Below are 27,728 nucleotides of genomic sequence, written 5' to 3' on the forward strand. Positions count from 1 at the left end.
TGAAAAGCAAACCTGAGCAACAGGGTACATTCAAATGAAACATGCATGAGTGAGAGTATGTTGATGTCTATTTCGATATGTGTTACAAGCAGGTTCTCCTCCAGGATAGTCTGTGGTCAATGGCAAGAATGAAAAAACAGAATGAAAATGCATGAAAATGAAAAGGCTCGCTAAGTTGAAAACCCGGAAGGGCGGCTTAGGCAAGAATGAGCACCCCGCTGGATTGAAAACCCGAAAGGGCAGTTCAGGCAAAAATGGGGCATTGAAAAGAATTTATTTCCCCGGTGGATCGAAAACCCGAAAGGGCGATCCAGGCAAAAATGGGATGCAAAAAATGAATGAATGAAATTGAGAATATAACATGCAAAAAGCATTGACCACAGATGCAATGTCTACAACATACCCAGCACTGAAATGCCCAGCACAACGGCGTTTTCCCCAGTGGAGCCTCTCAAGATTCTATCTCCAGCAAGTTGCATATCTACCTGCCCTCAGCTATGGTTCCGACACGTCTCCCAACGACGTCATCTCCAAAGAGGATTTCCAAGAATGTGTAATATAGCACGAGCCACTACGTGCCCAATACTCTAATGTCTTGTCTTCCCCGTAAAGTCGTGCCTACAAACTGCCAACAGTCATGCATTACAAGCATTCATACATGCATAATCATGCGTAATACGTGCCCATGCATTTAATAAAACTGTTATATCATCCATGCATATCGCATTTCCAATATCAATATCAGTCTCAATTCAAAACTCATGACAGGTCCTTTGTCAAAACCTTGTGAGCCAATAATATCGGTCAATTTCTGCCTTTCAATTCAAATCGACGTCAAGTCAATCTCAATCTACATTTTGTCAAAAAAAACCAATCCCCAGTGAATATGTTTCTGTTTGGTCAAGTGGCTAGCTCAATCCAAGAGCAGCTTGTACCCGTCTATCTGTTTCTGTTCGCTCAAGTGGCTAGCTCGATCCAAGAGCAGCTTGCGCATGTCTATTTTGTATTTGTCTCCGGTGGAGTAACCAGTTCGCATCCAAGAACAAGCTCGCACCTGTCTATTTGCCTTGCTTTCAGTCGAGTAACCAGTTCGAATCCTTAAGAACAACTCGTACCTGCCAATTTTACATGTTTTCAGTCGAGTCACCAGTTCGAATCCATAAGAACAACTCATACTTGTCAATTTTCTCTTTTTCCCAGTCGGGTCACCAGTTCGAATCCATAAGAACAACTCGCACTTTCCAATATCCCCAAGTGAGTTACCAGTTCGAATCCATAAGAACAACTCATGTTTGTCCAGTAACCTCTATCCCCTGTGAAGTGACCAGTTCGAATCCATAAGAACAACTCGCAGTTGTCTGTTTGTTTCATCCCCGGTCAAGTGGCTAGTTTGAATCCAAGAACAGCTTGTACCTGTCCAACTTGTTTCTAGTTTCCCGTTACTCTGCTATCCACTATCTTTGTCAATGTCTACCAATCCCGCAATGGATACGACATATTTTGTTAATTCCAATCCCCATGAGGTCTTGCATTCATAATCCAAATGATGCATGGCATGCATGTTATTTGAAAATGGGTAGGCGTATTTTTTCGTCCAAACACAGTGCAAATGCTAATATTTAAGTATCTTCGTCCTGTCAAGCCAAAGACTCCGTCTCTTGACTCTCCAGACAAGGAAACTTAAATAGGGGCAGCTGTTATACCCTGTTTTTGGACCTAAAAATACTGGGCCCAATTTCATTTCAAACTTTGTCAATTATCAAATTTCAACTGCACAGTTCAAATTGTCTCTGCTACGCAGTGTTTTCAATCACATTTTTACCTCTGTTTTTCTTGCATAAAACCTTTCAAAATGTCTTTACTTGTCTTGTAAGTCATTCAAAAGTGTCTCTGAATCATTACATTGCTTTTTCTACAGTTTATTTCAAAATTTGCAAAAAGTCATACAGAAGGGTATTTTGGTCATTTCCTGCAGTGGGACCCATTTTCATCCTTGTGACTGTCTCTGAGTCTTTTCAAATTCATTTTTAACATTTCATCAGTAAACCCTGTTTAAATTCATTTCAAACTTGCATCTGAGTCAGTGTCAGAGTCTGTTTGAGTCAGTTTAGGTCATTTTTAGCCCTAGGGGCATTTTGGTCATTTCACACAAAATTTCGGCATAGGGAGGTTACTTTGAAGTACCTCATTTAGGCCATTGGTTCGTTTTAGTCCGTTTTGTCAATTTTATTTTGGTTTCACTTTACGTTTGATCAAATTGCGTTTTTTATTCAAATTTTATTTTTATTACATTTTGGTCCCTCAATTAAGGTCCCAAAATTGCATTTCAGTCCAAAAGTTTCTAAAAATTGCATTTCAGTCCTTTTATTATCATTTTTTTTGCAAGGGCGCCCCAAAGGGCATTTTGGTCCAATTTTTCGCACAAATTTTAGTCCAGTCCAGATGTCACTCTTTTATTGGTTCAAGTACACATGGCAGCATATAAAAGGGGAACAGTGTCAGATTTTTTAGAGGGATCCATTCATCATATGCCACATCACAAACAGATTTCTCAATTTCTCTCTCTATTCTGTTAGATCAGAAAACAGAAAATCACCAAGAACACAGAAAAATCCCAAACCCTAACACACAGATTCATCACAAATTCACCAGAATTCAACAAAGATTTCTCAGATTTCTCAGATTTCTCTGCAGTTCTCAGTGATTCGTCCTTGAATCGTCATCATCGAACCGTTCCTTTCGCAATTCCAGTGCGAATCCATCGCTGTTAGCAACGGACTCAAGCACGATCACGAAAAACGCGAATCGGAGAAGAAGAGGAAAAACGCGCAACAACGCAAGCAACAGAAGCTAGTGCGAAACAACGCAAGCAACGGAAGCCAACGCGCAACAACGCAAGCAACAGAAGCAAGCACGAACGTGTCGTGAGCAAGGAGAAGAAGAAAGCAGTGGATTCGAACGCAACAAGCCAAGCCAAAACCAAGAATCACGTTCGTGAGCCAAAAGCAACAAAGAGGTAATCCTCTTCACTCCTTTCTCTCTTTCCTTTTCCGTTTTTGTTCCAAAGTTTCATCGAAGTTCAAACTCAGATCTACTCCGATTCAAACTTTTTTAAAAAAATCTAAGCTCGGATTCGAGTAACACATAAAAAAGGATGTTTAAAAACGTAAAAAAAATGTGAATCGGAGCAGTTTCAAACTCCGGCGCGGAGGCGCCACCGCCGTCCGCCGCGCCGGAAAAGCCATGCCAACCGGAGAAGATGACCGGAATCTTAGAGAGAAGTGAGAGCTTCTCTCACTAGAAGAGAGAAGGAAAAGAAAAAAATGAAAAAAACCGGACTGGACGCATTTATATAGAGCTTTGAACCGGTCCGGTTTATTTCCGGTTTTTTCCTTTCTTTCTCAGCCTCTAGATCAATCTAACGTCTCCTGTGCAATCTGAGTTTTGTGAATTGGGCCTTTGGTTTGGGCTTTGATCTTTTACGTTTTTGTTTGTTTTCCTGCTATTTGCACCATATTTCTTTGCTGTTTGAACCCCTGCATGCTTAAAATTTTCTCCAAAAAATCTCCAAAAATTATCACATGTTTCTTGATATTTTCTTAGTGTTTTTATGACATTTTTGAACATTAAGGATCTATGAAATTTTTGTATAATTAATTCATAGCATTTTAATTCTCTTTGAATTATTTGTTATGGATTCTTCTTCACACATTTGTCCTTGATGTGAGAATATGTGATAAAAGCTACTTGATGTGTTAATATGAGAGATTTGTGCCTATAATTTCATGTTGATTTGCTGTTTTGATTTGGTTCATGAGTGCTTGATTTTATGAACAATATATGCATATTTTGAAAGATATAAAATGCCAAGTTTATTCTAGAAAATATGGCATGAAACCATGCTTGCATGTTTCCAATAATTCCATGCTATAACTTGAGATAAAGAAAACTCTTTCCAAACTTGTTAAAGCATGAGAATTAGAGGCCAAGAATGCATTAGGTTTCATACCTAAGTTTTTAGGGATTAATGTCATTTTGTTAACTTTTTGTGCTATCTTGCATGCTTTTATTTCTTAGTACTTGTTATGTTTTTTTTACTAACAAGTTTATTTTGGTACTTCATACATATCATTTAGCATTCCATTTCCATTCCTTTACATAGTTTAATTTTCTTTGCATTCTTTTTTTACTTTCATTCGGAATTGTGATATTTAGGTAGGTGTTATCTTTTATATTTCATGCAAAGACCGTAGAATGTATCTAGGACAATGTAAAAGGGACTATGGACTCTATTGATGTACACCGACACGAGCACCGACACTCACACACGGTGTATGACATTCGTTTAGATGTATGATTAGGGAACGCGAGTACTTAGAAAATATTTTTTTCATAAAGCAAACCAAGTTCCATAATTCTAGCTTTTTTTAAAAATGAACTTTGGAGTCAACACTCCTTTGATGTTTCCTTTTACTTTCTTAAGAAAATTCTAAATGAACCTTAAGTGACTTAGACTATTTTATTAAGTAAAATTGGGCAAACTTCACATTTTTACTTCTCAAGCCTTTAAGGCCTCCTTTCTCTTCTTCAAAAAATCATTTTCAAACTTTAAAAATCAAATAGCAACACATTAAAATTTTCTTCAAATCAACTAAAAGATAAAAAGTCTTACAACTTCTCTCCCCTCATTCTTAACTAAATAAACCTCCCATTTTCAAAAGTAAGTAAAAATAAGCGTAGAAATCAACTTAGGAAAACGGCTCCTATAGAGGACTATAGTTACTCCGGGTGCCTAACACCTTCCCGTAGTAAAACCGACCCCCGAACTTAAAATCTAAGGGTTTTTTCTCAATTTTTCCCTTCCCAAGAAAAAAGAGAGATATCAACGGTCGAAAGGTACAAGTCCAATTAATGGCTTGGCACCCAAAAACCATGATAACAGTACTTCTTAGTAATTTGTATGGTTTGATTACGTACTTTTAGAAACAACCCGAAATGATACGTGTTACGTGTGAACATAACGGAAATGAATCTAGTGTATGTTTAGGTATCACGGTGAGTATGTCAAAATCACGATGACTCATCATGATTTTACAAAAGTTATAAAGTAAAGCTTTTGAAAAATCTCAGTTAATCATCATGATTCTGACATACATGTAGTAAAAATTTACTGCAGTCATCATCTCCTCCACCCACGCTTTGATAAGAAAACTGGAGTTACATTATCAACCATTTGATCTCCATCTAATGGTTTAAAAAATACCTTGACTGCAGTGACTTTTGGGTTCACTGCAGTATTTACATAGTTAATGGACAAGAGGATAGAGTTGTCCTTTGTTTATTTTTATTTTTTCCACTCAAATACCATCAAATCCATACTAGTTCAATTTCAAACAAGTTGTGCCAAAATAGTTTCCAAGCATAACAACTAATAATATAGTTCCTTTACATCATCGAACTTAAAACCAGCAATACAACTGCAAAAGAATAACATACACTAGGTAACTATTGTTCTCAACTCCAAGTACTATTATTATTAACTTATTGCACAACCAAAACGGTTATTCTAGTCTACATTTTTTTCCCAGTCCATTCAAAATAACTGTTAGATGCATTGTACAGTTTCCTATGCCACCAATCCTTGGTTCAAACTCTGTTATAAAATTCAAAAGGGGAAATGATAATAATAATACTAATTAGTTAATTGCCACTATTTGCCATCCAAAAATCTGGGGGTGGGGTGTAAACTCAAAGGAAGATGACAATTACCAAGTCCAAAACTATAATTCCTCCTTTCAACTTTCAAGTATTGCTGAGATACAACTCATCCTTGCAAGTAGACTTGTTGTGCCCTAGTCCCTTGCATCGGCTGCAATGTAGATCCCGCTTGACTAGGTCTTGAGAGCCGTATCGCTTTGCAGCTGGTCGGCCTGGTGGTCGTCGGGTGGGAGGAGGTGTTACTGTTACCAAGGGCTCAATTGCAGCCGGCACATCCATGTTTATTATCGGATTTATACACTCTGAGTAAGTCAATCTGTAGCTTTCAGATGTACAGTATCTAGAGCAAAAATCATAAACAGACCGGCCTATCGCAACAATGACAGCAATGGCATGGCAGCATGGCAGCCCACTTAGCTGCCAGGTTTTACAACTACATTCCCACCTGTCAATATCAACTAACTCAGATGAGTCACCACAAACTTCGTATGTACTATCAGCCGATAATATAACTTGAAGTGAAGGGCTTTTTTGAATTTCCAGTTTAAGCTTCTCCTCCATGGATGGACTTAGTCTAGTCGACCACTGATCAGATTCTGCCTTTCTGGTAATAATCAACTCTGTAATCTTGCCCCGAATAACATCAACCATCTGTGTTATCGGTAAATCATCTGCATCTGATGCCCAAGAGTAGAACAGCTCCCCAAAGTTTGAAGTCATGTGATTATACCTAGTACCCTGAAAAAATGAATTCGCCCAATTCTGGGGATCACTTTGCATAACCCAATTGTGAGCTTCTACGGAAATCCGTTTGATGTTCTCCATGCAGTTCTGAAAACCTTCTGGTTTGGGTGCATAAGCAGCAGCATATAAATCCTCAATCATGAGTCGCTTTACCTCGTGCGAATACTGCTCTTTCAAGTCTCTAAAAAGTTGCTCCGTTAAGTATCGCAGGCAATACGCATGAAATGAACCTTCAAATATCTCAGCAATTGAGTTTTTCAGTCCATTCTCTCTGTCTGCTACAAATGTTATGGGAACAGATGTTGACAGCTCTGATTTGAGTTGAAGCAAGAACCAATGCCAACTATCATCAGATTCAGCGTCAACAATGGCAAAGGCAACAGGGAATACACCATCATCTGCATCAGCAGCTGTTGCTGCTAACAATGCCCCCTGGTATTTTGACTTCAGTGGAATGCTATCAAGGAAAATCAGTGGTCGGCAACCTTGTTGAAAGCCATACAACGAAGCACGAAATGATACAAAGAGACGATCGAAGCTTGAGTCTTCCTTAGTAGTATACATAGCTAGACTTCCAGGATTAGCCTCCATTAATTTTTCACAGAAAAAAGGTAACTGACTATACGCCTCTTTATAGGAACCCTGAAGCTGCTCCTTTGCAATCTCTTTCCCACGCCATGCTTGAAAGTAGTTAAGTTGAATTCCATATTCCTGCTTGATGTCATTGACAATGTCCTTGGGCTTGTAGTCAGGACAAGCTTTCAACTTTTCCTTGATAATACCAGCCACCCAACCTCTAGTTGCTTGATGCCCTGTCGTTCCAGCAGCCCCTTCACAAGTATGTTCCGGATTCATCTTTTTTATGCATATCAACTGAGTGCTTGACAGCCTCGACGCATGAATTCTCCAAGGGCAACCTTCAGCTTTGCATTTAACAGTCACACGATGACTATCATTCTTTTTATATTTAAAAGCAAACTGATGAGCAATAGCATATTTACGCAACAACTCTCGAAATTCATGTACGCTGTTGAACCTTTGACCCACGCCAGTGATAGTATTCTGCCATTGCTGTGCCCCTTTAGCAAGCTTCTCCTCGTTTGACGAAAGACTCAAAAGAGGTATGTCCATATCTGTATCCATCGGAATAGTATCATGAGAAGCATCAGGTGGAGCATAATCGCCTTCAGGATTCAGTATGGTATTGATAGGCAACGCTGTTTCAGACAAAGTTGTTCTGCTTGACCTAAAAGATAAAGAATAACAAAATTAAACTCTAGAAAGTCACCACGAAATGAAATAACACTGTTGTTATAAATAACGATTATAGTGCCTCTATAGCGCTATAACATAGCGGAATTCAAACAAAATGCCATAGTTCCATGATACATTATTATTTAGTACAAAATGCAGCTATAATGGCATTAAAGCACTTTTGCATAGCGGAAATCAAATAAAACATCATTTTCACATTATTTTCCGCTATTTTCAATTAACAAGACAACAATAAAAGTGACATTATTTATTGGCATAGAAACAAAGAAACTACCTACTGGCAGGCATGGTTGACAACGCTTCAAGGACAAGTGGATCTTCAACAAAGATATAAATTTCAACCGTACTCGAACCATGATGAAACTTAACCATTCGTTGTAAATCCTTATCGTTCGAAATTGAAATGAGAGTGGTCTTATTCCCCGGAAGAAAATACTTAATAGACATGCTACTAACATGACTAAAACTAAACATCTCAGCTATTTCCACCTTAAAGTCGATAAATTTCATTTGATCGTCAATATCCATAGCATGAGCATCACCACCTTTGTATGACAAAGTACCATCTTTTGCAGTTTCAAATTTTCCTCCTGATTGACAAATTGCAATTGTCTTTGTAGCATCCATTGTGACCTAAAACTGGAAAAATAAACACTTTTTACCGAAATACCAAATGATGAATAAAAAAAACTAAAGAAATATCAAAAATATTCAAAAACTATGAATAAGAAGATAATGGGTTCGTAAAGGATAGCATAAATTTCAAAAATTTAGGGATTTTAATGGAAAATTAAAACAAAAAATATCGTTAACCCTAACCTAGGTTGTGAATTTCGCCGCTTTAGCGCCAAAATGGGGGATGGGTAATTATCTGGTACGGTGGAATCGCGTCGGAGAATAATTGGATGAGTTTTTCACTGTTTCTGACGGCGGTCGACGACGGACTCCGGCTGTGTTTCCCGGGCAGTTGAGTTCATTGCTGCGGCTACTACATGCTGCTGATGTTTTTTGTTTTAATTGATCATAAAATATTGTTTATTTATTATTTATTATTATTATTATTATAGTTTAGTGAGTGATGGGCCTTTCAAAACGAAATCGATTGGGCTTTGGAGCAGAATCCCATTTGTTATTTGAAAAGGAAATTACTTTCGACGATAGTTAATGTCGTTAACTTTCATTTCTCTCTGGTCTTATTCTAGAGCAGCAACTCGCACTTTTACACAAACTCACTCAAACAAATCTCCATCCAATTTGTTTCTTCAGAGGCAAACAAGTTATCAATAATATAACAATTTTTTTTTCTTCAAAATTTGGTCAAATGTTAGTGTTTATTGAATTTTTGGGTAGTTTGTGATTCAGTATAAACTGATACTGAATAATAAAGGAAATAATACAAGACACAAGCAACATGTAATACATAAAGGCAGGCCAATCCAATCCAAATCCAAATACAAATAACAAAAGAAACAAGTCTGTCTTCCCATGAGCTAAGTCGCATTGTCTTTCCCCTTCGCCACCTGTTCATCTATAAAAAAAATAATTAAACGAGGTAAAATTACATCCCAAAAAGATATCTTCATGTAATAAACTTCTAGGAATACTTTAGATACAACATTACCAGGTACATATAAGTCTTATGAATTACCGATGTGTATTTTGAAGTCACATACTTTTAGTCTTTTGATGTATGATGTGTTATACATTCTGCTTTAGATATGAATACACTTTTATGTTATGAAATAAAATTATATGCTTTTCATGGAGAGTGATTATATATGTATACGAGTTATGTTAATTAATTAGGTTTTACCTTTGAGCGTTGGGGTGTGTTACACTATCACTATGATAATACTATTAGGTGATTAGATGGTAGTTCTACCAAGAGATCTTTAAGATAACACCCAAAGAGTAAAACTCAATCATCTATTCTCATCCCTTCAACTCTATTACTCAATGATAATTTTATTAGATTATATGTCAAGACCTAGACCATATGTGTCCTTAAACATCTCTACATCATTTTTAATTAAACAATTATAACAACAACTTTATAATATATTTAACATGTTTATCCTTTTTCGATCCTTGATTTTTTTATTACCAGTTAGTGTATCTCTGTAATCCTTTTTAATTATATGTGTGTGTATGTGTGTGTGTGTGTTTTTTTTTTTTACCATTGAAAACAAATATTTAGCATGTTTTTAGAGCTATTGAAGAAATTGCAAGTTCTAAGAAATATATAAAAGTGTAAGAGAAATTATAAGAGTAAGAACACTATCATGATTAAAGAAAGTGAAAGGTTCATGCATAATAGAGAATTATTTTCTACCTTAACGAATTAAGAACTTTACAATAACCTTTAATACATGCCAGTTTTCCAAAAGGTGCATTTTTATAGCAATCATCAGTAAGTATACACTCTCCTGTAAATATTACTAAAAGTGAATGAAATATTGTATACAAAATAAACAGAAAATGAGAATAATTATATTAACTATTAGACTTTAAGCTGTCGACGACAACAAGACACAAGGAAACCAAAAAGATAACAATATAAACGAATTTGAGAGTTGCAACCATTTTTTCCACCTTTGTAACATATATAAAATGCGTTGATCACATTATATAGTAAAAACATATTTCTATGTTTATTTCAATTAAATCATACTCAAAATTAGAATAATTATTAATGTCTCTAAAGTTTGTCATATCTCTAAAATTCATTGATGAATCATATTTGTCCCTTTAGCTCGTATAATAGATCTCACAAAACAATCTTGCTTGTAATTGGAGTTCATTCTTGTTTGGTGGATCAACATTCACCAATACAGCAGTTTAAATATATTTGCCAACCTTTTATTTTTATCTTTTATTTTTTTATCTACCCTTTCATAATAGAGAGAAGAAAACCAACATTGTATTATGCTGGTATGAGTGGAATTGGACTCATATTTTAGCAAAAGTGTTTGATGAAATACTAGATAAAAAGTAAAAAATAATAACGAAAAATGAAGAAATATTTAAAATACATTCTAAGATAAGCTATTTAAACAAATTTTTCATTTGAAGCTTCTTTAAAAATTCTTTGTTAATAAAATTATAACAAAAAGATGTTACACTATAAAAATCTATTTAAAAACAAACTATAACAAATGGCTCATAATGTTTATTGCACGTTAACAAGCTTCCACGTCTATTCCAAATCCATTTATTTGCTTCTCCAAGAAATAAAGGTCACACCTTTTGGTATAAAAGAGGAGAAGGAGGGAGTCACACGACCTTTAGATGCTAACCGGTGTTCCAAATAACTAATTAAAGAAACAAATATAATATATATTGTATTAAAAATTGTTTAACAATCTTTTAAAAATAAATAAAGTGTCTTTTTCAATTTAGAATTTTCTTTTTTGATTTTCTTAACCCGTGCACCGAACTTTTTTTAATTTACCTTCTAATCTTAAAATAGCATTATGATCCTATGATTGATATTAAACTATTTTATCACTCACAATAATCACTCCTTTTATTGGACACACACTCACTCTCTCTATAATATAATATGTACTAGTATAATGTTTTGGCTATTATTTTTTTTCTTGAAATTAACCACCACTGTTTTTTCCTCTCCTTTTTTTTTTTGGTTACCCTCTCCTTTTATTTGAATAAGTGGTCATCCAGGTATATTTGTTTGTTGTGTTTTTAAGTTTTCATTGTTTTTAGTATGGTGCCGTGTTTATTCGTGGACTTGTGTGAGGTTGTGTTTGGCCGTCGTCTTAAGTGACGTTTGTTGGTATTTCCGTTATAGTACGGTGTTCATTGATTTAGATTGACATATTCATTTCAACTCGTTACAGATTTAATGAAGACTTAAGTGTCAATGTTGCAAATCCGAAAGTATAAACATTTCAATTACTTTTATTTTGTCATATTTGTAGGCATTATCATGTTGCCGTTGTATGCTATTAATCCAGATGTTGCTTCAATTTGTAACAATTTTGAAACAGTAATGATGCATGTATTTGTCTAGTTTGAATGAATGAATATATGTTTTAGGTAAAAAAGATAAATAATAAATCCTAGATTAATTTTTTATTGAGATAACAGTAGCTGCTGCTCAAAAGCTTGAAAATTTCGAAATAAATACTCATCCACAATGAAAATTTCAACTCACTGGGCACCATAGAAGATGGTAACTGCTAAAGCATAACAGGAGTTTAACTGGAAAGAAAAGCACAAGTGAGGCCATCACTTACAAGTTGATTAATTGCATCCCTAAACTTGTAATAGTCATCAACTTTATTATACACTTGATAAGAAATTCTTGCATATCCACTTACACATCCAACTTCTCCCCCATCTCTAAAATAAATAGGGACTTCAACCCCAAAAAATTCCCTTAAATGTGTCCTAAGATTCATAGCATCACATTCATTCATAATCCCCAAAGAAGGAGGCAAACCAACCATAACCATACTTGCACTCATATGATGTGGTGTCCCAAGATGTGTCCCCCAAGCTTCCACCAACATCTCACCCATCTCAACAACACAATCATGGTTCCTCTCTTTGATCCCTTCAATTCCACCTTCAAACCTATTCACAAATTCCATAACCGTTGGAACCACTAATTGAGCGCTATAATCTCTATTCCCAATCCATGAACTTTCTATAGCTAATCCATTCCCATACTCATGAGACACAACAGGGTGATGCAAATCAACCGAATTAACCGATTTACGCGTGTAGATAAATGCAACCGAAGGTGGACAAAAAAACCACTTATGCAAATTACTTGTGTAAAAATCAGCTCCAATCTCTTGCATATCAACGCGCGGGGTGCACCCTACCGCATGAGCTGCATCAACGAAAACTTGATCAACACCTTCCTCGCGACAAATCTTAACTAACTCTTTCACCGGAATCACCATGCTTGGCATGGAAGTCACATGATCAATAACCGCTAATCTAACTTTATTACTACTACCTTCGCTCTTTGTTTTTTCCAGCACATGACGGAACTCTCTGATGATATCATCTTCAGAGGTGACAGGGAAGGTAAGTGGAACCTCAATGACTCTTCCACCGGCGCGTGTGACGTATGCTTCAATGGCTTTCTTGACAGAGCCGTAGGCATAGTGAAGCATGACAACTGAATCTCCTTTATTGAATTTTCCTTCTTGGAAAGCCCACGATGCTTGCTGGAGAACAATTGCGGTGGCAGTGGAGGCGTTATCAACGATGGAGATTTCATTAACATGTTGAGCGTTGACGAGATCTTTGATGATGGTTCGGGAATGGAGGATTCCTTTTTGGAGGTGGTTGAAGTAAAAGTGGTCAGGTTGACGGAGGGATTTGAGCTGCCATTGACGTTGAGCTGCGAGGACAGAGGACGGACAGCAACCGAAAGCTCCGTTGTTGAGGCGTGCTACAGTGGGGTCGTGGTGGGAGAATTCTGATTGTATTTCGGTGTCGGTGATTGCAGAGAAAGAAAGCTTGGGTTTCTTTGAAACTTCACCATTTGTGTGATTATTATTTTGATCATGGAAGGCCATTGGAGAATGAAAGTAATAATGAGAATCAAAGTCAGAGTTAAGAATAAAAATTGATGAAGACGGAAGAACCAACCAAAAATCTTGTAGTGACCATTTTTTATTCTTTATATTATTTTTTAGTTAAGAATGCTTGTTTTCTTATTCGTGTCGAATAGTGCATCACAGCTATGTTGCTATCCATTTGCAATGTTTTATTCTTTCCTCGTATTAGATGTCGTGTACCACTAACTATAATTATTGGTTTTCTTTTACTGCTGCATTCAGCATTCATTCGAACCAGTGCATACTTTTATGGCTTTTGATAACAGAAAATGACTGAGAGTTGAGACTAAATAATCGAAGATAAAACACAAATGGAAATCATGAAGAAAGTAATAATAAAGAGTCAAAAGTCTTTGTTTACAACGCCTTTTGGTTAAAAAAAAAAAAAAAAAAAAAAAGCTTTTTACAATTGTGCATTTTCTTATTTCTAAAATAGAGGGAATCCATGTGCAAAATGCAGTCACAAGTTCCAGGTGGATGGCTAATTTTAAAAACTAGTTTGATTAAACTATCAGGAATTGGAGTTTGTATCAACTCAAAACCTCTCTAATATGCTATTTTTATCATAAAAAACTATCACGGAATAATTTAGTTACATTATCGCTTCCTAATATTTTTTTTGAAAGGGAGATAATATAATATGTTATTGACTCGCCAAACTAAATTAAAATAAAACAAGATAATTTATCTTGTTTTGTCACTTTTATTCAACCACCAAGCAGTATCATATAAAACAAGATAATAGGACCAATTGATTCCTGCACGTATCAATTACATGACCTATCCTTTGGACCATTTCTAGTGACGTTGAATAAATGCTTTTAAATGGAGGCATGAAAATTGATGATACCAATGTATTCTAGACTCAGATGAAGAAAAAAAAATGATTGTGGCTTCATTATCCACTCGCTGTCAATTGTCATTGTGATATACTACATTTTAATGTTGAATTACTACTTCATTCTTCGATGTTGGCTGAATAAACAAGGAAAAACTATTATCCTGAAATATATTTCTTGTTTGCTTTCAAAGCTGGATACAAACCTATATGTGATGATATAATTCAAGTTGGATCCATAAAAACATTGTGCTAACAGTTTTTTGGATAGACAAAATGTTAGTTAGTAGTAATTAATTAGTTGTTACTCTCTAGCTTAAACCAATTGAGCTACCCAACTCTCTATTCAGGTAAGAGTTTTTTGGGGTTCTATTACATGTTAAATTACGGTCATCAGGGTTGTTCTATTTACTGTACTAAAAGAAAGTAGCCTTGATGAACTTGTTATTTAAATTACTAATAATTAGTTTGGAAGTATTAAAAGATGAGTTTGAAAAACAAAAAAGTATAAAACATACTTTTGCAAGTGCAATAGCTCCACAATTTACGAAAGTAACTAGCCTAATTTCCCCTAGTGATGCCATAAAAGATCATTTTTACCACAAAACTTACAGATGCAAGATATTCGTAATCAAACTCATTATGTAGATTATAAAGTAATAAGAGTAACACGATTTCATTATCGCAACACCTCCAAATTTATCATTTCCCTATTTCTGTATGTCGGATGGAAAAGGGGAGTTACTAACGGTGCTACTTTTTATTGTCATAAGCAGCTATGTTCTGGGGCTCACATTCAGGACTAAACAAACGAACCAGCAAAGCTGTGCTTGAACTTACAGTTACAGCTCCACAGGCTGCCCAACGAAGACTCCTAGGAATTTGAATTCGAGGACCTACATCACCAACAAAGCAAAAGTTCCATGAACTGTAATGAAAGACCGAGAGATTGTGAAAAATAAGATGTCATACATATTTTATTATTAAAAAAATAGGTAAACTGTTCTGGTTTCGAGAGATTGCGATGCTGTATTTGCATCGACCATCATCCGCATGAAAGCAATGTTAAGTGGCAATTTTCAAGGGATCAAAAGTTGTAACCAACAAGACATTAATAACAGGAAACATGCAAAGCATTAGTAAGAATTCACATTGGCAGAGGCATCAAAAGCGGAGATTAAGAACTATAGGACATTTTTAAACTAGAACTGAACTTTCAAAAGTTGTAGCTTGTATGTGGCTAACAGACATGCATGTAGAACAGAAAAGAAGCAAGGGTAAAAAGTAGAACGAACCATAGTGCATTCGGCAAAGGACCCAAAATCCCAATGCTCCACCAACACTAAAGATTCCGGCTGTGTGTCTCATTAGTCTAGAACAAGGTTTGCAATCAGACCTCATGACATCGCCTTCAGAAAAGCCTAAAAAACGCCTCAGTGACATCGTTATCAATTACCTGCAGCGACATTATATTAGAACATCCAACTGCGGGTCAATGCCAAAAAGCCCACAAATCTCTGTGGGTGAGGGCCAGTCCAAGTGTCTTTTTAAGAAAACTTTTTCGTAAAAACAACTTGGCCTGACTTATTCTATGGGCCAGCCCACTCCAAAAGCTCTCTATATATAAACATTTTTTTTTTTGGTGGTGGCCAGGGTTTGAACCCCGTACCTTGCATATATTATAATGCATTGTCTATATATAAACATATAAACTAACAGTACTTCAAACATTTTTTTTGAAAAAAACGTAATTCAAGAAAATGTAATATTTAGTTTGAATATCGCAGTACTAGATTTTTTGTGACAGAAAAATTGCAGCAATAGATACAGAAAGGAAACCCTCTCATCTTATGATCACCCTCTGAATTACAAGAACATTCTAAACAAAAAACTCAAATTAAAATCTTATTAATAGCTAAAGACAAAAAAAGTATAACATAAGTGTTAGGTATCCGGTGGTATTGATAGGGTAACTGCTGATGCAGTCAGTTATTTTAATATATAGTTATTTAGGAGCAGTTAGCATTTTGTATAATATGCAGTATTTGTGTTGATTAGGAGCAGTTAGGCAGTTTATGCCCTTAGTTTGTATAAATAAGACCATTTGGCCACAACGGTAGGGAGGATTTCAGAATTATTCAATTAGAAACCTTATTGGTTTTGGGCAGAGACAGAAATGTCTCTTCTCTGAGGAGCTTTTGCTCTGGGATTACAGAGGGGTAATCTTCTGTAATATTTTCTTTTCAATCTATAATATTATTTCTTTTGTTTCTCTTTAATTCGGGTTCCTAACAACAAGTGATTTATCAAATCATGAAAATACAAAATTTACAGCTATAGAAAACAGTCACAGTTGTTTACCTCGGAGAGCCCGACTAACCAAGAAAAGAACAAAGTTGCGTACAAGGCAAATGTTCCCTTGTAAATTCAGATGATGGTAGCAATATCTTTCTCTGCAATAGACCATGCATATGAACTGAGTTACAACAGTCAAGCAGGTACTAAAAATAAAAGTAAGAAACAAGGTAAAAAAAATAGAAGTTCAACAAGGCATGAGAACCTATTTGGCACAAAAATAAAGAGGAAGTAATTCGTACGAAGATTATGAAATGACTGACAAATAAAAAAACTCAAAGGCTTTGATGTTTTGTTTTTATCATCAAAGGATGCTTAGAGGATGTAGAAACACAATTCTAAATCACTTGAATGATAACAAGCTTCAAGTCAGGCTCCTAAAGAACCAAAACTAACATTCAGATTTCAACTCATAAAAAAACTTTGCTGGCTTGGCATGTTAAAATTGAAAAGAACAAGCCAAAAATTAAACCACCGCCATTACTTCAGGAGATACAATATCACCTAAAAACCCAATTAGCCAAGATACAAAGTTTCCAATCAAAGCATTACAACCTATAACCACTTAACATTTATTATAAGATATTTCCATAACAAAGGATAAAATAAAGTTCATATAAATTGTAAGCTGTTTTCATAAGCCATCATGGAGAGCTAATGGAAATAAGTTGAAAACAGTTTATGAACATGTCATAAGCTGTTTTCATAAGTTCTCTCAACCAGTATCACAAATGATTGTGTTGTGCCACTAGACAAGTTCAAATAACACAATACAAACAGACCCTTGAAATAAAATGGGCGATATGAAACAAAGGTTTAAGATAAAATTTCCAATCAAAGAATAAACCTCATTGAGGCATTTTCACAAACACCTTATGGACAAACATAAGGGGCTATTTTGCTACACCCCTTCAGCCTCTCGAAATGAAATGAGAGAGAGTCATAGAACACACATATCGGAAAAATTGAAACGATTTCACTAAGGGGTTACATATTTTTACCGGTAACGACTGCTGAAGCCAACGGAAGTAACTTATTGTACGGTTGAAGAGAACCTTGAAAGTTGCAAGATGTGCTCACTGAAAATAGAGATGCTATAGTGATGATTTTTTTTTTTTTTTTGGAATAAACAGTCAATTTCCCCCTTGAAATCGTAAGTTTCATCAATTACTCCTTTGAAATTAACAAAACTTCAATTACCCCCTTGAAATTTCACAACGTTAGTCAATTTACCCCCTCCGTCAAATTTTTCTGTTAGTGAACATGACGTTTTGCAAATACTCCCCTTAAAATTTTGCACTTATGTGCAAAATGCCCCCCAAACTTAAAAATTTATATTATTTTTTTCTTAAAAACAAACAATTAATAGTTAAATATTAAAACTAACTATTAATTTTAGAATTTGGAAAAATTACATGCATATATACATCAAAATAGGCTCCAAAATGGGGAAAAATATGTATTTTTTAAAGTGACAATAATGGGATGATTTGTGGATTAATATTGGGGGTTGTGTACTTTAAATGGTTTGAGCAAATTGTTGAAGGAGTTGGAGGAGTTAAAAGACTAAGATGGTGAAGGAGAAAATATAAATTTAAATCTGATTATTAATTTGTTTATAAACCTCTAAAAATAATAATTTGTCTATTAGAAATAACTGTTATTGTCACTTTAAAAATACACATCTTTCCATATTTTGATGTATATATGTATGTAGTTTTTTCAAACTCCAAAATTAATAGTTAGCTTTAATATTTAACTATTAATTGTTTGTTTTTAAGAAAAAAATAATATAAATTTTTAAGTTTGGGGGGCATTTGCACATAAGTGCAAAACTTCAGGGGGGTATTTGCAAAACATCATGTTCACTAACAGAAAAATTTGACGGAGGAGGTAAATTGACTAACGTTGTGAAATTTCAGGGGGGTAATTGAAGTTTTGTTAATTTCAGGAGGATAATTGATGAAACTTACAATTTCAGAGGGAAATTGACTATTTACTCGATTTTTTTGTTTTGAAAAAGGTAAGTATTGTAAAAACAACAAAAATTGTATTTGATATCCCCAATTTTTTTTAATTTATTTTTAAATAAATTTTTAACTTATAAAAAGGGAAGCCCCTAATATGGACCCCAAAGAAAAGGGTGCATTGATGGACCTGGACAAATGACCTACCACATCCGATCACTTCAATTAATAATTTTTGGGGGTTATTCTAAAATTAATAAATACCCATAATATCACAATATGTTGACAACAAAATCAGACTTTATCCTTCTAATAATCTCAACATGCTAGATCTGCAATGAAACTCACTTCTGGAGTCGGTGGTATAGAAGGAGAATGAGCTAAAAAAGTGTCTTGACAACATTGATTCTACAAATCTTGGATTTACATTTGTTTTTATTTTTCAAATTCAATCTTGTGTTTTGCTTCCATCAGCAGAACATAACAGTCGAAGGTTTTCTACAAAAATCTAGATAGCGGATCTGAACCCATTTTTCACTTCCAAGTTCAATCTTATGATTTGGATCTACAGTGAAGGTTGAGCAATCATTATTGCATGTTGTACATAAATTGTCTATAACTTTTAGAATTTTGAACCATTTTCTTATTTTGGAGTTGCTCAAAATTGCTTTAGGTAAATTAACCTTTCATATATATCGTAGTAATTTCGTTTTTGTTTTGGCTACCATATATGTCAGTCCTATATTTCTTTTGGATGTAATCCCTTGACCCTTGGCTACGTGAGAAAAACAAAAACCTAAACAACATTTTGTTAATTTAACTTTAGCGTTCGTTATATGAAAGAAAAGAAAAAAATTACGATTAGCTTGGAAAATATAAAAAATTAAGCAACTCAAGATCATTGAGTTTGGTGGTTTGTAAGTTCTTCTCAAGTGATTTTGTTGCATATGGTTGTCATGATATGAAGGCCAATACTTGAGGAACAGTGAGGTGATGTTCTAACGAGAGAGAGGCGAAGCATGAAGGTCCAATAATGGAGATGTAAAATACAGATACTTTGAGGAAGGGAGAGACATTTTGTAAAGGAGACATATCTCACTTTATTAAAATTTAAATTTAAATTATCAATATGGAGGGTAACCGGTTGTTGTAGGTCATATGCATATGTCCACCAATGAACCTTTATTTTCAGGGTCTATATTAGGGGCACCCTATAAAAAGACCTTGAGTGAAATAATTCCAACAAGTTTAGATGATTTGAATATGGGACTAGACTCTTAAGTGCACCATTGTACCCTAATAGGATTATAATTAGAAAACTTATGTGAAAAATTGTTAATAAATAAAGCAATAGTCCCCTTAAAAAAAATACCAAAATGTGGTCAAAGTTCATGTAGGGGTGGGGTGGGGCACGACGAGGATACCGAAACTTTGATTGAATATAAAGTATAGGGTCTATTTTTCCCACTCTTGAAAGATCAACACTGGAATGAAAAAAAAAACTGTTACAGACTTTGCTAACATTCTTAATCATCGTGTATATCAGTAAGGAATAAAAATCCTTTTGTCAAAAAAAAAAGGGAAAATGTTACATAAACACCCTTTATTCATACATCTCATTGTACACCCCATGTATTAAGGATATTTTGGTAAATTCATTTCACAACCACACTTTATCTTCTATTTATGTGGGGTCCAGATTGCCACGTGTCAGAATTTTATATGGATGTAAAGGGTGTATTGCCACATGGGGTGGTACATGTATCACCACTGAGTAATGCTAGGGACACTTGCTCATACACTCTCTCTCAAACACCCTCTCAATCTATGGTGCCACGTTTCCCTCTTTTTCAATTTCTACCTAGTAACCGGTTCAGCAGATTGAGATACTTTCAACATTTTTTTTTCAACATTTATTTTATCCTTTACTTTTTTACACGTTTTCTCCCCCTTTTTTGACACTTCATATAAACAACAACGGCGGCTCCAAAGACCAACACACCGGAGAAGATAAGAGTGATGAGAGGAGGGAGGAGCTGTGGAGGAAGATGATTGAGCAGTCATGGAAAATGATGATGGCAGGGAAGACGACGGGATGAAGTTGAAGTAAGATTAATGGAAGACAAGTGAACATCTTTCTCCATTGTTGTGGTTCTCGATCTACTTTAATGGCCTCCACCGCCGCCCAAATTCTTTGTTTGTGGCGGAGCTTGATTGACTACAATAGTAGATCTCGTCCTCCCACCAGTACAGCACAGAAAAAATTGAAGTGATTCTGATATTTCAAAACAAAATTGATGAAAGATTTAACAATAGTTGCCTTGCTTTTTATAATTTTTTTACTAACTGATGATGACAATTGACAAGTCCGATAAGTGAAGCTAATGGTACTAAATTGATAGGCATACTTTTTATATTGAAAAAATAAAAAAGGATAAAATTACGGAAGTGAGATTTGTACATGGCGGTTGTGGAATCCTTTTTCCATCACAAAAGCCATTGAGATTGTACACGACGGCGTCGGATTCCAACCGTTTGCGAACTACCTCTCAGATGGTAATTATTATAAATAAATAAAAAATAAAAAATTCCCTTATATTAATTTAAAAACAGGTAAACAAGTGAGGATTTAAAATTTGGACACGTGCACCATACACATAAAGAGTGTTTGAGAGAGAGTGTATGAGCAAGTGTCCTTAACGTTGCTAAAAAAAAAAAGTAAGGAATAAAAATCTTAAATATTCTACTGTGAAAATAGAGTTTATGAATTAGTTGTTTTACAAAAAGTATTTTAGAACCTTAAATATTATCTTTTTTCACTTAATATTTTCCCTTTTAAATTTCTTTACAAGCCCTCTATTTTGGATTAGAAGATTCTTCCTAAATTCATATTCTAAATTTGACACATGATTTAAACCGTAGCACTTGCAAAATTACGTGGACCGTGGTTCAATGTAATATTTTAAAATTCATTGCAAAAATAAATATATAAAAAATATCGGAATTTGAAGACGTTGGCCTAATGGTCTTTAATGTTGCGCCTAACATATTAATCAATAGTAACATTTATTTGTCACAGATAGTAACGAGAGAGAGAGAGGGAGAGGACATGGGGTATCACTATTATGATTGCAGATATTTTGGTTTCATTTCATATGGATTATTATTTTATTTATTTATATAAAGAAATGAAATGAGTGTATTTGAGACAAGACAAGTATACGTTTTGTAAGAGAAGGAAAGAGTCCACTGTTTGTGAACGACCTTCCTACTTTTGTTGTTTATGTGTTTTGTTTTGGCACTCAACTTACCTCAGGCTCAGCTACTACTTCCACTCTCTTCCTAACGGTAACACCATCCATCCCCTACCTCCTACCATAACACCATAAGGTTTCTTTTTCTTTTTCCTATGTTTCAGGTTTCATTTCTATTATAAGTTTGATTTCTCTTCAGTTATATTTTCATTTTTTAGTCGTGTTTGTAAGCATGATTCATCTTCCTTTTAGTTTTCAAGCATCTATTTGAATATTCCCCATATGGATAGCGTGAATCCATATGATGATCTTATTACATGGAAGACTTTTATATATATTTATTTATGTGTTAAACCAATTACTTAATAATAACTACTTTTAGAAGAGACCATATCCTAACTCAGTAGATTAGACAAGTTTTGAATCCAGGTTTGGTGTGACCAGTTAGTCTCATATAAGATATAGTTGAGCTAAATTAAAGATGTTTTAAGTCATCTATATACTAAATGTTTTCAGTGAAGATGTGGTGTCCCGGTCTCTTGGTGGTCATATGGTCATTAGTCAATATACGATGTTGATGAATTGATGTTAGATTACTCTAATCAAGCAACAATACACCCAACTTGATATTAATTAGCAAAATTGCAACATGGTTCTTTAACTTAATTTTTTGTTCAATATAATCTTTTATATTTTATCCGTTTTAAGTTAGTCTTTTTTAGTATCAAGTTAGTCTTTTATGTTTAAAAGCTTCAACGAAGTTGGACAAAACCTCATTGCTACTTTTTATGTAAATTTGGGAGTTTGGAACTATATTTGCCTCTACTTACGTTCTTCTTACCCTGCCTGGCAGATTTTCCCTATGGCGAACAAGTATCTGTGGGTGACTTGCTGTTTGTGGGCTTTAACATGCTCACTTCTTCCTTCGTTCTCCTATGGATTTATGAGAATTGATTTGAAGAAGAGAACTCTAGATCTTGATAGCATTAGAGCTGCTAGGATGGTAAGAGAAAAGCTAAAGTCAAGCGGACCTGTGTTGGGTGCATATGATCAGTATACCGGTAAATCAACCGACGATGCCATAGTACCTTTGAAGGATTATTTGAATGCACAATATTATGGAGAGATTGGAATTGGCACACCCCCACAGACATTTAATGTCATATTTGATACCGGAAGTTCGAACCTTTGGGTTCCATCGTCAAAGTGCTATTTTTCTGTGAGTTTGTATTAACTATCGTGCTTCATTCGTTACAAATATTTATATATACACGTGTCTTATTGACTAATGCTCTCTTACAGATTGCCTGCTACACCCATCATTGGTACAAGGCAAAGAAATCCAAAACATATACCAAAAATGGTAATGCCATCTTCTCATTACTCATATTCATTTATAGTGGCCTATGAAATCACGCAAAGTGTAAATTACATGCTGCTGTATGCTATTTAATACGTTCAAATGTCCTTTTTTACTTGTCAATTCAGGAACATCATGTAAAATAGCTTATGGATCTGGAGCAATATCTGGTTTTTTCAGTCAAGATAATGTTAAACTTGGCGATGTTGTTGTTAAGGATGTGGTGAGTGTTTCTTTATCTACGAGCTCGTGCATCAAGATATAGTGAACAATTTTTATACAGCAAATCTTGGAGACTTAGTATTATATTGTCCTTGAAACTGTAGGATTTCATTGAGGCTACCCGTGAAGGAAGTATTTCCTTTGTGCTGGCAAAGTTTGATGGATTACTTGGGCTTGGCTTTCAGGAGATCTCTGTTGAAAATGCTGTGCCAGTATGGTATGTTTTTCGACCTATCCTGTTATTTCATTTGCATCTGATTGCATGTCAGAATTAAATATGGTGATTCTGTTATGTCCATTAATTTAGGCCATGTTTGGATAAATAACTTAATTTTACATCAATAGCATAAGCACTTACCAAATAAGTGCTTATGTATAAGTTATTTCTATAACAAGAGATAAAACGAAGTCAAACTATTTTCGTATATCCTAGAGAACTTATGGAAATAAGCTGAAAACAACTTACACATAAGCAGTTGTGAGACTGTTTGCAAACAGTCTCACAACTGCTCATGCATAAGCTCAATTAAGCCAATTCAAACAGACCTTTAGTGATCCATTATACATCACAGGTACAAAATGGTGGAGCAAGATCTTGTAAATGAGCAGGTGTTCTCTTTTTGGCTCAATGGGGATCCAAAAGCGAAAAAGGGTGGTGAGCTAATTCTTGGGGGTGTTGATCCAAATCACTTCAAAGGAAAACATACATATGTTCCAGTCACTCAAAAGGGCTATTGGCAGGTTAGAAAAACAAAATTTAGTTTGATCAGGAATTCTTTTCAAATGTGTAGTTTAATGCGGAAACACTTAACATGAATATATACCTTTTCAGATTGAAATGGGCGACTTTTTCATTGGAGGTCTCTCAACAGGTAACTTCACCGTTCTTCAATAATAAGATAGTTTTATTTTAGTGAATACTGAAAAATAAGGGAGTAATTTAGTGGTTGAAAGGTTTTAAGATATGGTATGGTATAAGAAGAAAACTTAAATTCTATTGTTTCCTCCTCTCATATGTACAGTGTGTATATTTACATTTTTTTGGTAATTGTAAATTTGATTACAGAGTGCATCTAATTGTGGAACATGTTGATGTTATTTTTAGGCGTTTGTGAAGGTGGCTGTGCTGCTATTGTAGATTCAGGAACATCATTGCTTGCTGGTCCAACTGTATGCACTTGTATCTTTCCATATACTATTTACTCATAGCTTTTCATTTATACTTTTTGTTGACTGGGTGAATTCAGACTGTTGTGACTGAAATCAACCATGCTATTGGAGCTGAAGGAGTTCTGAGTGTAGAATGTAAGGAAATTGTTACCGAATATGGAGAATTGATATGGGATCTCTTGGTAGCAGGGGTATGTTCTCTTGACCACCCTTCGGTGTTTTTCTTGTTACCCTGACTTGTAGTCATTGCTCTTTCTGTCACGCAATTTCAACCCTTGAACCTAAATGAGTTTAATATTGATTTTCAGGTACGACCTGGTGATGTGTGTTCACAAGTTGGTTTATGTGGTGGCAAGAGGGTACAATCTAAGAGGTTAGAAAGTTTTCTCTTTTTGTCAAAATAAAAATGAGCATCTTTATATATCAATGTGTTGAATGCCTTTAATTCATTGTATTTCGATTGGTAATAATTTGAAGATGCTGGATGACAGTGATTTATACTCTTCATTGATTACAATTATTAGTTTCTTTCTTTGTCACTCGGAGAGTTTAGGTCCTACTCTAGCATAAGATTTTGGCTCAATCGGACTCTTAACTTTTCTTTGAATCCTCTGCAGCATGGGGATTGAGATGGTGACCGAAAAGGAACAAGGAGAGTTATCCGCTAAAGATACTGCTTTGTGTTCTTCCTGTCAGATGCTTGTGATTTGGATCCAGAATCAACTCAAACGAAAGTCAACCAAGGATAAAATATTCAACTACGTAAATCAAGTAAGCCTTTTGAATGATCCTGTTCAAAAACCTGAGTTAATGTTTCGAATTATCCCATTGCTTTGATGGATTGATTTCGTTTGTTTGATTATTTGCAGCTCTGCGAGAGCTTGCCAAGTCCAAATGGAGAGTCGGTTGTAGACTGTAATAGCATTTATCAATTGCCAAACATTTCGTTCACTATCGGAGAGAAATCTTTCGTCCTCAGTCCAGAGCAGGTAAGCTTTTGAAGTTTTGATAAATTATATTACAATGCAGCTTTGAGAGGGTTAACACTTTCATGATTTTTTATTGTTTTCATGAAAAGAACAATTGGGTCATGATGTTTCAAACTATTGTAAATTTGTGAATATTTCAGCTTTTTGGGTTGAAATATTGAATTACTGAGAAACTGACAGTAATAGCTTTCCAAATGATTTGAGTTAAAACCAATAGCCAAAATACCTTTCCAAAAGATGGGCAGCATAATTGATTTGAAAATTATATTGTACTACATTAAATGATGTTACTCGTATCTACATCCAAAGGCTAACTCACTCTTGATTTTGTTGATTTATAGTATATTTGTTGTTGGTTCTGAAAATGATGTATACTTTTTCAGTATATTTTGAAAACTGGAGAAGGCATTGCAACAGTTTGTCTTAGTGGGTTTATTGCTTTTGACATTCCTCCTCCAAGGGGTCCTCTCTGGTATGTTTCTCTTGCAACATTAATTATATGCATACACTAACATTGCATAGCACACAACAACCATGCTTAGAATAAATCTTGCTCTAAACTTTGTCCTTTTTCTTTTCTGAAGGATTCTTGGCGATGTTTTCATGAGGGTATATCACACTGTCTTTGACTATGGAAATCTCCAACTTGGTTTTGCTGAAGCTGCCTAGTGAGACTTGTGGTAGTTTATTACTAGTATGTAGGAATTTCTTTTATGAGCATTGTTAGTGTGTATTGTAAATAAGCTCGTATGTAACTACTTTATGGTGCAGGTAAAACTTTATGAATTCTTGGATGCATTCTTATACGTGAAGCTATCTCTGTTAAAGTATCATGTATTTGTCTAATGTATTAAGCATCATGTATCCATGTATGTTGTATTAAAGTATCACGTATTTGTTGTCTAATGTATTAAATATATGTATCCATTAGTATCAAGTACACACTCTCTTGAACACTGAAATTGGTTGAAATTTAAAAGGGGAACCAATCCAAGTATCATGTATCAATGTTAAAGGCTAAAGTATCATGTAGTTATGTTATCTTCTCCGTTAAAATGATTACAATTAATCATTAAAACACAACAGTAATTAGATCTTTTTTTATATTCTTAATATATAAATAGTTTTAAGAAACTTTAGAAATTGTATATCATGGATTAGATTAAATTAATTCAGTTATGATATATCTCAGTTGAAATAATAATGTAAATGAAATCATCAATTTTTATTTTGCATTTTTAATATTCTTAAAGATTCTCTAAAAAATAATTGAGCTATACTATCTCAGATCTCAAAGTTGAAATAATAATCTAAATTTATTCTACAAAATTCGAGTCAAATGATATTGGTTTTGTCTATATAAATTTCAAAGAGTTAATTATCTCTAGGAAAGGGTGTATTTTTTTTTTCTTCTAAAAAATGTTGTAAAAGTAGTTGGAAAATGCTAGATATCAAGAATGATTTTATAAGAAAAATTCAAGAATGACATGACACAATAATCACCTTTAGATTTCAGTCTCATTTATTAATCTTTCATAAAAAAAAGATACATAACACCCAACACCCCATGATTTTCGGCCAGGCTGAGATTTTATTGGTTAACATTAATTTCAGGACTATTTCTTGATAAAATCTAAGGGTGATTATTCTGCCATATCATTCTTGAAATTTTCTTGAAAAAATCTTTCTTGATATATAGCATTGCTCAAAGTAGTTTGGTTTTTTTTTTTTTTTTGTGTCAATCATTTGCGCGTAAACTATAAAGACTAATCGTTCGATCTTTGTGGGACCCAAATCTGTTGTAAACTCTTTTTTTTTTTTACAAAAATAAACGATATTCATTCACTCAAATTGATAGAGTACATCGATACAATACAAATCCAAATTCGCTAAAAACAAAAATGATGAATCTGTGAAAAAACTCACAGCATCCATGTTAATAGTATAAAACGGCAAAGTATCTATACCTACAAATATGACTAATATAACTATGTTCATGTCTCCGGATCTGCAACGTTGACGACACCAAAGACATTGTCATTGATCGGATCTGCACTTGCTCAAAGTAATCTTTCAACCTGAATCAAATAAATACTGCACTAAGACGGGAAATAAAAAACATACCGCATAAAGACAGGAAAACAAAACAAACAAAGTCGTTCAGAGACGACGAAATCACAAAAACAAATGAAAGAAAATAGAAAATATGTGAAATCACTTATTCAATTAGGATAGAAGG

General features: G+C 34.5%; 4 protein-coding genes across 9 annotated transcripts; 1 reads left to right on the forward strand and 3 right to left on the reverse strand.

The window, feature by feature from the left end:
* Nucleotides 1-5,398: 5,398 nt before the first annotated feature.
* Nucleotides 5,399-8,771, reverse strand: LOC112421406 (uncharacterized). Its single transcript, XM_024783092.2, has 3 exons — nucleotides 8,557-8,771; nucleotides 8,012-8,376; nucleotides 5,399-7,708 (listed from the first exon to the last, which is right to left on the reverse strand). The coding sequence occupies exons 2-3, from the start codon at nucleotides 8,362-8,364 to the stop codon at nucleotides 5,803-5,805; spliced, it is 2,259 nt and encodes a 752-aa protein (XP_024638860.1). The 5' UTR covers nucleotides 8,365-8,376; nucleotides 8,557-8,771; the 3' UTR covers nucleotides 5,399-5,802.
* Nucleotides 8,772-11,803: 3,032 nt separating this feature from the next.
* LOC25485791 (probable L-cysteine desulfhydrase, chloroplastic) lies at nucleotides 11,804-13,561 on the reverse strand. Of its 2 annotated transcripts, XM_039829688.1 has the most exons (2): nucleotides 12,725-13,477; nucleotides 11,804-12,595 (listed from the first exon to the last, which is right to left on the reverse strand). In XM_039829688.1, the coding sequence occupies exons 1-2, from the start codon at nucleotides 13,290-13,292 to the stop codon at nucleotides 11,955-11,957; spliced, it is 1,209 nt and encodes a 402-aa protein (XP_039685622.1). In that variant the 5' UTR covers nucleotides 13,293-13,477; the 3' UTR covers nucleotides 11,804-11,954. The 2 variants fall into 2 exon arrangements, with proteins under 2 accessions (XP_039685622.1, XP_013469090.1); XM_013613636.3 differs by having other exon boundaries at nucleotides 11,804-13,561.
* A 1,043-nt stretch (nucleotides 13,562-14,604) lies between these two features.
* Nucleotides 14,605-17,646, reverse strand: LOC25485792 (uncharacterized). 3 transcript variants are annotated; one of them, XM_013613637.3, is made up of 4 exons: nucleotides 17,529-17,646; nucleotides 16,534-16,625; nucleotides 15,468-15,628; nucleotides 14,605-15,068 (listed from the first exon to the last, which is right to left on the reverse strand). In XM_013613637.3, exons 3-4 carry the CDS (start codon nucleotides 15,613-15,615, stop codon nucleotides 14,926-14,928), a joined length of 291 nt encoding a protein of 96 aa, XP_013469091.1. In that variant the 5' UTR covers nucleotides 15,616-15,628; nucleotides 16,534-16,625; nucleotides 17,529-17,646; the 3' UTR covers nucleotides 14,605-14,925. The 3 variants fall into 3 exon arrangements, with proteins under 3 accessions (XP_013469091.1, XP_024638885.1, XP_024638879.1); XM_024783117.2 differs by lacking the exon at nucleotides 17,529-17,646 and adding an exon at nucleotides 17,400-17,418; XM_024783111.2 differs by lacking the exon at nucleotides 17,529-17,646 and adding an exon at nucleotides 17,375-17,399.
* A 4,037-nt stretch (nucleotides 17,647-21,683) lies between these two features.
* On the forward strand, nucleotides 21,684-26,497 carry LOC25485793 (aspartic proteinase). Of its 3 annotated transcripts, XM_039829694.1 has the most exons (15): nucleotides 21,684-21,842; nucleotides 22,602-22,967; nucleotides 23,051-23,111; nucleotides 23,237-23,331; nucleotides 23,435-23,547; nucleotides 23,903-24,071; nucleotides 24,163-24,202; nucleotides 24,436-24,500; nucleotides 24,578-24,691; nucleotides 24,809-24,873; nucleotides 25,118-25,271; nucleotides 25,370-25,489; nucleotides 25,873-25,961; nucleotides 26,074-26,169; nucleotides 26,261-26,486. In XM_039829694.1, exons 2-14 carry the CDS (start codon nucleotides 22,611-22,613, stop codon nucleotides 26,156-26,158), a joined length of 1,527 nt encoding a protein of 508 aa, XP_039685628.1. In that variant the 5' UTR covers nucleotides 21,684-21,842; nucleotides 22,602-22,610; the 3' UTR covers nucleotides 26,159-26,169; nucleotides 26,261-26,486. The 3 variants fall into 3 exon arrangements, with proteins under 3 accessions (XP_039685628.1, XP_024638887.1, XP_024638888.1); XM_024783119.2 differs by having other exon boundaries at nucleotides 21,697-21,884; nucleotides 26,074-26,478; XM_024783120.2 differs by having other exon boundaries at nucleotides 21,703-21,842; nucleotides 26,074-26,497.
* Nucleotides 26,498-27,728: the final 1,231 nt, after the last annotated feature.

This window comes from Medicago truncatula, chromosome 1, assembly GCF_003473485.1.
Source record: "Medicago truncatula cultivar Jemalong A17 chromosome 1, MtrunA17r5.0-ANR, whole genome shotgun sequence".
NCBI classification, from domain to species: domain Eukaryota; kingdom Viridiplantae; phylum Streptophyta; class Magnoliopsida; order Fabales; family Fabaceae; genus Medicago; species Medicago truncatula.